Source organism: Penaeus monodon, unplaced genomic scaffold, assembly GCF_015228065.2.
Source record: "Penaeus monodon isolate SGIC_2016 unplaced genomic scaffold, NSTDA_Pmon_1 PmonScaffold_5031, whole genome shotgun sequence".
Lineage (NCBI taxonomy): Eukaryota > Metazoa > Arthropoda > Malacostraca > Decapoda > Penaeidae > Penaeus > Penaeus monodon.
In genome coordinates, this window is record NW_023659921.1 from 7,501 (window position 1) to 18,511 (window position 11,011).

The 11,011-nt window shown below is 38.6% G+C and overlaps 2 protein-coding genes across 2 annotated transcripts; both read left to right on the plus strand.

Annotated features, from left to right (window-relative positions):
- The first annotated feature begins 1,726 nt into the window (after positions 1–1,726).
- Positions 1,727–3,585, plus strand: LOC119571075. Its single transcript, XM_037918535.1, has 3 exons — positions 1,727–2,460; positions 3,153–3,276; positions 3,402–3,585. The coding sequence occupies exons 1-3, from the start codon at positions 2,101–2,103 to the stop codon at positions 3,434–3,436; spliced, it is 519 nt and encodes a 172-aa protein (XP_037774463.1). The 5' UTR covers positions 1,727–2,100; the 3' UTR covers positions 3,437–3,585.
- A 74-nt stretch (positions 3,586–3,659) lies between these two features.
- LOC119571076 lies at positions 3,660–6,203 on the plus strand. The gene is made up of 6 exons (XM_037918536.1): positions 3,660–3,693; positions 4,285–4,311; positions 4,849–5,063; positions 5,176–5,400; positions 5,685–5,826; positions 6,025–6,203. Exons 1-6 carry the CDS (start codon positions 3,660–3,662, stop codon positions 6,165–6,167), a joined length of 786 nt encoding a protein of 261 aa, XP_037774464.1. The 3' UTR covers positions 6,168–6,203.
- Positions 6,204–11,011: the final 4,808 nt, after the last annotated feature.

The window sequence follows — 11,011 nt, forward strand, 5'->3', positions numbered from 1 at the left end:
AGTTCTTATGTTCAGCCTGTCATTCCTGTTCCACTAATCTCTCCTCAGGAAGTGGATTTGGGAGACAGTTTGATATTGATCCATTCGCTGCAAATTTATGTAGTCCTGCAACACTCCACAAGTGCCCAGCTGCCAAGGAGTCAGGCAGTGGGCCCTTGTGACTGTGCCTGATTTCATCATTCCTTGGATTTAGGAAATAAAGAAATAAATGAATAATAATAATAATTTAAAGCTGTTAATATTGATACTGGTATTTTTACTGACATTGTGATTGTTATACTCTTATTGATATATTAATAACAATAAAGATAATGAAATGATAAAAAATAATCTAAAAATCAAGGAGAAGTGTAAATACATGAGATATAATTACTCATAATTGACTTTTTGGTGACTAAGCACTTGTGGAGCCATCTCTGTAAACCAATTAATAAAGAAAATATACAGTTGACATAGCATAGTATTCTTGCCGTTTGCAGCAAGTGGATTAGGAAAGTGTTCAATCCAGTATTAGTTTCCTAGTCATGGATCACAGTGGGTAAACACACTATAGTTGAAAATACGAGTTGAGCTCTCTTGTTGCTTTTCATAAGCCATGGTCAGGTTCCCCTCTGTGCATCTACACACCTTGCCTCACAAGTTCCAAAAAAAATGAACACCACAATGGACATGTTGCTTCATCTGGGGATATACATTCATCTGGTGTGTAGACATGCACATAAGGGGGTCAAACTGATCTTGAATACACAGACCTAGAAGCTATGCACTTAGGTGTGCAGACAGACTTGCAAGGTTGCATTGAGTCCTTGATTACTTATCCATCTTTTCTCATTCCACTGGGCTTACATTCAAAGCTTGGGCTATAATCAGTGCTGTAGATACAGGATGTGCACTTTCCAAAGAGCACAGCACTTACTAATGTCAGTAGTTGATTGTTTTAGTTTGTTATTTGTAATGCTGAATTTGTTTTGATAATGTCTTTTTTTTTCTTGTTTTAGGCTGTAGGTATTATATTAAGATATTACCCGGTTATTTGTTAATGAGGCTTCTTGTCCATTAACATATTTCACCCGATTCTTGTGATAATGTACAAATTGCACTATATATCAGGCTACTTATCAAGAACATAGAACAGAGTTGAAGGTTAGCCTTGTCCAAATTGAAATTTTTTAACCATAAATTTGAAGTTATGGTAGAAGTTTAAGTACAGAGATATATTAAAGATCGGCTATGTTCAGGGTGCTTTCAAGAGCCTTTGTAGTATTTCAGCTTGATTTATTACCATTTGAGTTTGATTGCATGTCGTTATGTGCATGAAACTGCCAGTCCTTTTAGACCCCAAAAAATAAGAATATAGTATCTTGATACATTTGAAAATCATTGAGGCATTAATTTTTTTTTTTTTTTTTTTTTTTTAAGAGATTATTTCATATCATTGCTGTTTAGTGGAAGTCATAATTTATATGAGGCCATCCATGTTTTTGTCCAGGTTGTTATCATACAGGCCAGTTGTTTAATTTTTGTATTGATTTTTTTACTATGTGCATTTAAGAACACATTGCAGCCCCAAGACATTGTATGTATTTCAGAAAAATAGCCTGCATTTGCAATTTGCACCAAAAGAAAAAATGCTAGACAATGCAAGTAAAGATTGATGGTTCAATTACTGTAATTTTCTTTTATATATTTACATTCCAGTTTTGTGAACATTCTGTTACCCCATTTGCATAAATTTATCTTTGCATCTGGGGAACATGAAGTTTGCTGGTATTTTTCAGAGGACTTTCAATCTTACTTTGGCTGTCAGAGTGGGGAGATATTAATTACAGTAGAGGTAAGATAAAAATTGTAGAGTCCAACAAAAAATGGTGTTAGGAAGGTGTTGTGAATTCCCTCTTGAATAGGGGAGGCCTCATCTTGCGTAAACACGAATGATATGATGTAATTAACAAACAAAATTTCCTGGGATTTGATTTTCTGTTTTTGGCATCCCACAATTTTTCGAAGTCCCAGCTCTCCTTTGTTTGGCATTCAGTGAAGCAAAGCTAATTATGATTAGTATCTGTGCCCGTAGGTCCAATCCCAGGTCATGTCCAGGGTATGTGGGGTTATGACTGTGATGAGGCCTTGGAGTGTGATAAGCCTCATCACACCACCACAACAGCCACTACCACAACCACAACAACCACTACCACGGCCATGTCCGCACCCCGCACTGACTGCAAGAAGGGCCCGCCAGTCCGATCTCTCCGCAACTCTCCTCCCAATTTGCTATTCAAGTTTGAGGCACCCTCTCCTAACATTAAGAGTGAGCCCCCACACTCCACCACCACCAGTCAGGCTGTCTTTGGTGCAGGTACTGGCGGATCTGCTGGTGGTGGAGCAAGGTCCAAAGTGCCACAGGAGGCGACACAGCGGCCCGAACAGCCACCTGCTTGGTTCACCACCTACATGGAGAAAGTGAGTGTTATTTTTGGGGTTTGTTTTCTCTCTCTCTCTCTCTCTCTCTCTCTCTCTCTCTCTCTCTCTCTCTCTCTCTCTCTCTCTCTCCTCTCTCTCTCTCTCTGCTCCTCTCTCCTCTCCTCCCCTCTCTCCTCTCTCTCTCTCTCTGCTCCTCTCTCTCTCTCTCTCTCTCTCTCTCTCTCTCTCTCTCTCTCTCTCTCTCTCTCTCTCTCTCTCTCTCTTCTCTCTACTCTCTCATTTTGGGAAACCACTGCACTAAAGTATGGAGCCACTATAGGTGCAAAGTCTGCAAGATAGACGAGCTGTAAACTGTGATCTGACATAATACTGGCAATACGTACATGTTCCAGACAGGATGGCAGCTCTTACCATGACGATGTACATGCCATCCAGAGTTGAAGGGTTGAGATGACCAGATTGTGGCATCTTTGCTATATGTGGATGAAGATTCACTAGAATTATTGGAATGCTTGTCTTCACAAGATGCCTCCATTATTTATATGAAATTTGTTTGATAGATAATGAGGGATAGGTATTGATGTATCAGGTCATTTCATATATTTCCAATAAGCTACCAGTTCATCAGCTGTTTAACTTAGTGTTTGATAGTGTTTAGCTGTGAATGATTGTGTTCAGAATTGGGCCATTCTGTTTTGTTAGCTTAAATCCAGTGTCACTTTCTGTTCTAGTTCCGCAAAGAGATCTGCGAGGAAGTGAGTGAATGCGTGATGGAGAAGGTCTCGGGAATGATCAAGGAGATGAAGTTCCCCTCCACTTCAGGGTCTGAGACAGAAGTCGAACATCAGGTTGCAAGTAAGTGTCTGTTTTGTGGTTGTAGGAGATGAAAAGATGTTCAGTGGATGGTGTGCACTTCTGTTTAGTCAGTGTTTATCATATGTTGTGAAATTATTTTCGCTCTCCTCTTGCCAACATTACAGAAGGGAATGCAAAGCTGCAAATGAAACTGCAGTAAGAACCCACAGAAAGCCAAAGCATGCCAGCGCGCACGGGATGGAAAGAATGAAGAGATCAAAGGCAAGAAGAAAAAGGTGAAGGCTGGAGAAAATGATGTGGGTGCAAAGCGCAAGAAGTTGGCCAAAGAAGAGAGAGGCTCATGAAGAAGCAGGAGAAAATGGAAAAAAGAAGCTGATGTGCAAGTAAGTTGTTTTGGGATTTGTGAAACACCTGGTCCTCTAATGGTGGCTCAGTCTTCAGTTACTGAGTTGAACAGTTTGTTCCTAGAGTATGGGAGGATAGTCTGCAACAAGTCATAATAGTTGCAGAAATTTTGAGGAGGAATAGACTGCCAAGTTCTTATAAATTAAGAACAAAAAGGTAAGGTAAATATAGTGGAATTGCCAGTGAAAAGAGAGAGTTTCCACGCCCTCTTCCTGCCTCTGCTCTTCAACTTAATGGATTTCTAAGCTCACTCTGAAAGGTTAGTTATCCATGGCGATTGAGTTCTTATATTCTGATAATAGTATCATCAAGGAGAACAAGTAAGAATGTAAAGATACATATACTTACACACCAAAGATAAAGTACTTTCCTCTCACCTTATTCTATCTCTCCTGATAAACATAAAAGAGAGAGAGCCTGGAAATGCTATTTGAAACTTTTCTGTGGGTAATTCTGTTTAAGTTTGTGCTCTTTTTTGGTTAGCAATATTTTATTATCATATGCTTGTCCTCATACGATAATTATAAAGCTGATCATTATATAGTATGATTTTTGATGTTGGATGCTTTAATTTCATTAGTCCAGAAAATACCAGTCTGTTAGGCATAAAGTATAGACAGTTATACTCTTTTTGAGAATTAGATTTTCATGAGACTTGTACTATTGGAGGTGAGTGTGAACGCAAAAACAATATCAGAGTATCATTTGTATACTGACTCAGTTATTTTCATGGCAAAGGTAAGAGTAATAAATGTATTCTTCTTCATCCAAGCATGGAAGCATGATAATTTAACCTTTTATTTATTTCTTATTTATTATTATTTTTTTTTTTCAAGAATAACATAATTGTTTTAAGAAATAGTTCTGCTGCAATAGTCTTAACATTCTTACCACTTGCTGTTTTCTTAAGACTATTCCATTCTGCCCGATTTCAGTCAGATGGAATGCATTTTACTCTTACAAAAACTTAAGAAATATATGAGTTGTGCTTGAATGCTGTTTTGTATTAGAAACAAAAAAGTCTATAGCACCTGATTTACTGCCTGCAATAGTATATTTTTTTATATTATTATTATTTTTTTTTTATAAGGAGAGAGAAAGAAGTGGGCAAAAAAATAGGTAGGTGGATACTCTATCAGTTATTTTAGGAGGATTTTTAGAGATTTTAAGAGTGTTTTAATCACCACTAGCAGATATGTTGATGAGATGGACAAGCAGTCGCACTCAGGAGAAGGTTTTGGCAAAGATGGAAGGTCTGCGCAAGAAACAGTCCTGCTCCCCAGAGGAACTCAACAAGCTCAGAAAGATGGTTGACAAGCAGCATAGGGTTATCACAGCTGAGCAGCGACAGCAACGCAGAAACGACCGAAAGCAGGAAACCAGAAGGCAGCAAATCAAAGAAATTCAATATCGACAATAAGGTAAGCCAGGCACCATCTCGAGAGTTGCACCAGTTTAAAAATGTTTGCACAGAAACTGAAACAGGAAAGAGCATGATCTAAATAAGGAGTAATTAAATTTGTTTTCTCTTAGGGATTCCCTGTAGATGCATCACTGTTGCATGCTGCCCTACAGGAGCTGGAAGCCTTGGCTGAAGACTCGCCCAACGAGGGCACAGCTGGCATCAGCACAAGGGGTTACGATGCCCTCTATCTCCATGACGTGACCTATCCTGATGGCTCCGAGGTGGGTCCTGGAACAGAGTTTGTCAAGACGTGGAGGGTTGCTAATACTGGTGTGGAGCCTTGGAATGAGAAGGTGAGGTTTCCTTGGCCTTTTTCACAGATAACAGGCAAGAGGATAAAGGAAATTTAGACAAAGATGATCTTCTTAGTAGAGTTTTCTTCCAATGGGATTGTAAAGAGTTAGTGAAGCTAAAGCTATTACCATTTTATTTTATAGAGTAAAGCTAAAGTTTTTATCACTTTTTCTTATAAATTTGTTTTACTAATAAAGAATATCCGTCTGTAACATGTTTAGAGGTAGAATAAAAGGGTTTGAAATGTTTTAATAATTAATCTTGCTTAATGTTTCATCTCAAGACAACATTGTGCAAGTGGAGCCAAGTGCGTTTCCGTGGCTCTTCCTGCTGGCTGGAAGCTGAAGCCGTCCTCAAAGAGGTGGTGTGCCCTCCCCTGGAACCTGGCCAGGAAGGTGACATATCCATCACCTTCACAGCACCAAGTAAGTCCCCCCCCCCCTCCTGATATTTTGTGTGTTGGGTTTGGTTTCAGGTTTGAGTGGGTCAGAGCATGTGGTTCTTATGTTTAGAGAAAAAGCAATAGCTGTTTTGGATGTGTAGGTCTTTGTGTACAAGCAGTATCTATAAATGATAAAGAGTTGTAAATAACCAATTGAAATATTCTTTATTTGCAACAAAAGGTGAGCCCGGCTGGTATGCCACTCATGGAGGTTCTGCCAGCGAGGTCGTGTTTTTGGGAACCAGATGTGGTGTGCTATTTACGTGGCAGACCGAAATGTGCGTGAGAAACTGGAGCCAGTTCAGGGTGAAGATGTTGCAGTAAGTGCAGTCAATTTCTGATCGTGATTAGTTGATTTTCTTTTTTTTTTCTTTTTTTTATTATTATTATTGTTGTTGTTGTTATTATTAATATTATTCTTGTTATTATTTGTTATTATTATTATGTTATGATAATTATAGTTATTTAATATTATTATTAATTTTATTATTATTATTATTATTATTATTATTATTATTATTATTATTATTGTTGTTTGTTACTATTGTTGCTATATGTTGTTGTTTTAGTATTATTATAATTTTTGTACAATGTTATATATATATTGCTCCTATCTATTTTTAACAAAATTTTTGTGCTTGGGAAAGTGTTTTGGGAAAAGTGATTTCACGGAAGTACGTAGCACAACCCCTCTTCTTCCAGTCTGCGTGGGCGGTTTGTTTTGGGTGACTCCAAAAAAATGTCCGTAAAAGGGGCCATTGCTGTAGTGAGGATCTGTCTGTATAAAGAGGAAAAAGAGGGGGGGAGAGGAAGGGGAAGAAAGGAGGGAGGGAGCCAAAGCACAAAGGGGAGTAAGCCCAAGGGCCCCTTGGGGCGGCATTGTAGAGAAAACTACTATATCAAATTTCGTTTGAGAAGGAGCTAAAAAGGTACACCTCCAACTGGCCTGAAGTCTTCCCTTTTGTTGGTTTTTGGCCGTTGTCTCCTTTAGTTTTAGGTTTGTTCTTTGGTCAAAAGTTTTCCTTTTTTCTTTTCTTCATCCCACTCTCTCTCTCTCTCTCTCCCTTTCTCTTTCTCTCTCTCTCTTATTCTCTCACTATGTTTCTCTCTCTCTCTTTCTTTCTCTCTCTTCTCTTCTTCCTTTTTTTCTCGCTTCTCTATGAAAAATTCTCAAAATCTTATTAATTTTGTTTGTATGATTGTCAGAAGATGCTTTATTTTTTCAGAACCTAAAGAGCTGGACCTTTTCCCGGTGAAAGCCGAGGGAGGGAAGTACGACGGCCGAGCGGGGGTCTATCTCCCTTTTAGGGGAGGCAAGGTGGTCCCTCAGGACCCAGCCCGGAGATGATCCGGGGTTCCTCAACAATGCTGTGGGGAGTAAATTTTTTCCCCATATTAAAGAAAAAGGGATTCGTTTTTACGCTTGTATGAAAACAGATGGGCAAAAGGACACATTTTTTTCTTTAAACCAATTTTAAAACTTTTTAAAAATGACTAAAGACTAGGGGAGTGAGATTTCTGGTCTTTAATTTTTTGTTTAGGGAAAATTTTTAATCAAAGGTACCATGAGGAAAAGGCAAAGAAACCGTGGAGCCCGCTGAGGGGTCAATGGTCGGAAAAGGACCAAGAATCGGGAAAAGAAGGAATCGTGCAGACCAAAAGGTCTTTCGGGCCCTGACACTTGAAAGCATCTCTAGTGGGTCCTTCTCTGAATTAGATTCTGAGGATCAAGCCATCTTGAATAAAGTCTGACACAGAATACTCGGACAATGAGTATTGTCTTGTAATCTGCCCGAATGCTTAAAACTTTTCCTCACCATACAATGGTAAGTGGGTTTGAGGGAAAGGGAATGAAAGTGGTTCTCAGTTTCTGGTTTGTGCATTTTTTTATTAAGGTGTTATTTTTCAATGTATAACTGATAATGTTGCACTTTTTCCGGGGTCTTGCTGATCAGTTGTGCAAGATATGCATGAGTTTAGCCGACCAGACTCCCAGAATTTCCTAACGGCAGATGAAGAGACCGAACAACAGCCGTAGCCTCTGACTTGCAGGATGACCAGGCTGAACCCAGTGGAAAAGGTTCTGGAAGGATCGTCAAATAATTCCACTACTTCTCAGGGAAGCCATTTGTCCACTGTAGTTGAGGTATCTCAAGAAAAGGCTCAGACCCCCCCCGCAGGCAATCAGGGAAGAAAATGCCAATGCCGAGCCACCAACAGATCAAACCCTTCATGGAAGTCCCTGCTGAAGCTTTGAAAACCCAAAACCTTGGCTTACGCAGTTCAGCAGTCATCAGGGGAACAAAAAACCTGAGGAAGGCAAAACAGTCGAGTTCCAAAGACGACACCACCTGGTCAGAGCCAAAGCTGCTCAAAGTGTTGTATGCGAACAGCCATCTTCCACCCAGGTATTCACCTGCATGAATCCTTTTTTGGTCGGTATATTGCGTAGGGCCAAGGTTAGTTGAGGAAAGGAGCAGAGGATCAATATTGAGCAAAAAACTTAGAAACTACAAGTAAGTAAAGCAAAATTGGTCCTTTATCTCGGCACCAACTTCTCATTCAGCATAAGGATCACAGGCCACTCTCAAGATGTAAGATTGGCAAAGCAGCTGCCATTGCTGCTGGGGGGACAGAACTTTCCTTTGGATCTTTTTGGTGCTCTGCCTGATGAATTGGTCAGCATCATCCCCAGAGGATTTGGTTTCGTGGGGCATGGAACACTGCCGCTCCTTCATTTACAACGAATCAACCCCGGTTAGCTGAAAGCTGTTTGCTTACTGGATTGGGGGTTTCAGAAGGACTGGTGAAACAGGAGGTTTAGGCAAGGCATTACAATGTGAAAGGTTGTTCAGGCAAACTGAAGAATGTTAGGTTAATGTGTATGGTTTAAGGTGATGATAAAGGTATTGCATTTATTATTACAGAAGAGTGAAACATCTTTTCTTCTGTTCAGATTATCGTCCATAATACTGTTTCTCTCTGCAATAGAAAATAAAAAGCCAGCCCTTTCTTCCTCAGGGAAATGCTATCACCGACTGGAACCGATTCTCCTGATCAGTCTACGCTTCAGAAGAGAGCTCAGCCCCAAGTCAGAGTCCCAAAAAAAAAAAAAACCCAAAAAGAGGAACCTGTTCAGAAAGAGGAATCTTCCCCTGAGGTGAGAAAGGAGGAAAAGAACTAGCTCTTGTGTTTTTGACTCGTCGTAGCTCAATTTCCCTTGCCACTTTTAACCTGGTAATCTTTAATGAGGTGGAGAACATATCTTTTTCATTAGGGGGGTCTTAGGCAAAAGCTTAAATGGAAGTGGTTTGGGCGCTTTTGGAGTTGATTTTTTTTTTTGGACTTTTTGAAAGCATATCAGAAATTCAGTCTCAGCATTTACCTTGTCACTCAAACAAAGTTAGCCTTCTGTTTCTCAAAGGACCATTTTTAGGTACTTTGATAGAATCCTGCCCTCTCTTTTTTTTGAGGCATACTTGGTTTTTTCATTTTTTGTATTTATTTTTTTTGTTTTTTGATATTTGATTTTCCATGGGAAGTCCTTTTTTGGTGTCTAGCTGTCATTTTTCCAAAAGCGTTATATTCATTTCACATTTTCAGGCCAATTAAGAGGTGCTGGAAGCTTCCCGTACTAAGGCATGTAAAACTAAATGCAAAACTTATTATTTTGCCTCCCAATGTGTCAGATGTGCATGATCTTGAGTTTTATTTCTCCTTGAGAAAACTGTTTGGTGGTTTTGATATAGATTTGATGTTGTCAAAACAAAAGTATTAAAAGAACATAACCAGTTGTAGGAAAGGTTCACATGGAAATGGACTGATCCTTTCTACCTCATACGGCAAAACACCATAACCCGTTCTTGAATTTGATATCAAGAACAAATGTTAGTTTTACCTGATTCAAGTGCATTTCACTTCGGTTTACCCAAGAACTTTGTGACTCTGCAAAAAAATGCATGCACCTCTGATTTTTCACTTGGAAAAAAAAAAAAAAAAATGTTCTTTGGTTGCATAGCTTATGTATGTGTATAGTGTACAGAAGGAGAAAGATACAAATTGGAGCTAGCATTGCCATCTCGCAACTGCAATTTTTCTCAAATTATGAATTAAAAAAATTGTAAAGGTATCCCTTAGGACGTTTCTTTCTTTAATATGCATATAATGAATTTTGAATATTCATTCAGGAAGCTCTGATACATGTATTTTTAAAATTTAGTATTTATATATGGGCTTTTTAACTTCTGTTCATGATTCATAGGGATATAAGGAGTGGTTGTAGTGCTTCCAAACTCTTTTTTTTTCTAAATTTTTCAAAATGGCAGGTACAGTTGTGACCCAAATTTTTTTTTTTTTTTTTTTTTCTTCCTTTTTTCTGATTTTGTTATTGTGTGAGCGAGTGAACTGACCACTCGTTTCAGCATTGCATTTTTTGGTTGTTGCAAATTTTCTTTTTCTTTTCCTATATTTTTTTTCAACTAAAGGACCATGCCTGTATTGTACCCTCAGAGACGGACTTCACCCTTGCCGCCCCCTATGCAGCAGCTTGAAGACATGGGCTTTGGCAACCGAGAAGTGAACCAACGCCTTCTCACAAAGTACAATAATGATGTTTCGTGTGCTGTGGCTGAACTCATAGTTCTCAATTGTCAGTAAACAAAAAATATATATAAATAATTTCATCATCGCTTGTACCTACGGGCTGTCACTCTGATAGATGGAATGTTATGTTCATGAATAATTTATCTTGAATATGAAGAAAGATGATGTAGTGTTAATTGTGATAGGAAATAAAAAAGTTTAATGTTTAGTCAAGAAACATGATACATTTAGTTATTATGATTGTCGTATTAAATGATAGGCGCGCGGGGAATGCTTTCTCAGAAGATTGGAGTTTACACATAATATGGTGGGGGACCATGCTTGTGTATTTGTGTTTTATGTTACTTATATGTTAAAGATGTATCTAAGGGAAAAAAATTGGGAGGGGGGAAATCCCCAAGAACATCATTTTATTCGTAAATAAAATGATCATTCGTCCAGAAACTTTTCTCTTTTGTGTTTGGAGTAGCTTTATTGAGCTTCTGAAAAATTTGAATTGATATTCTTTGCAGTTTGCTTTTGTAATCTATTATTGCTAGCCTTACTAAACACACAACTTGAAAATT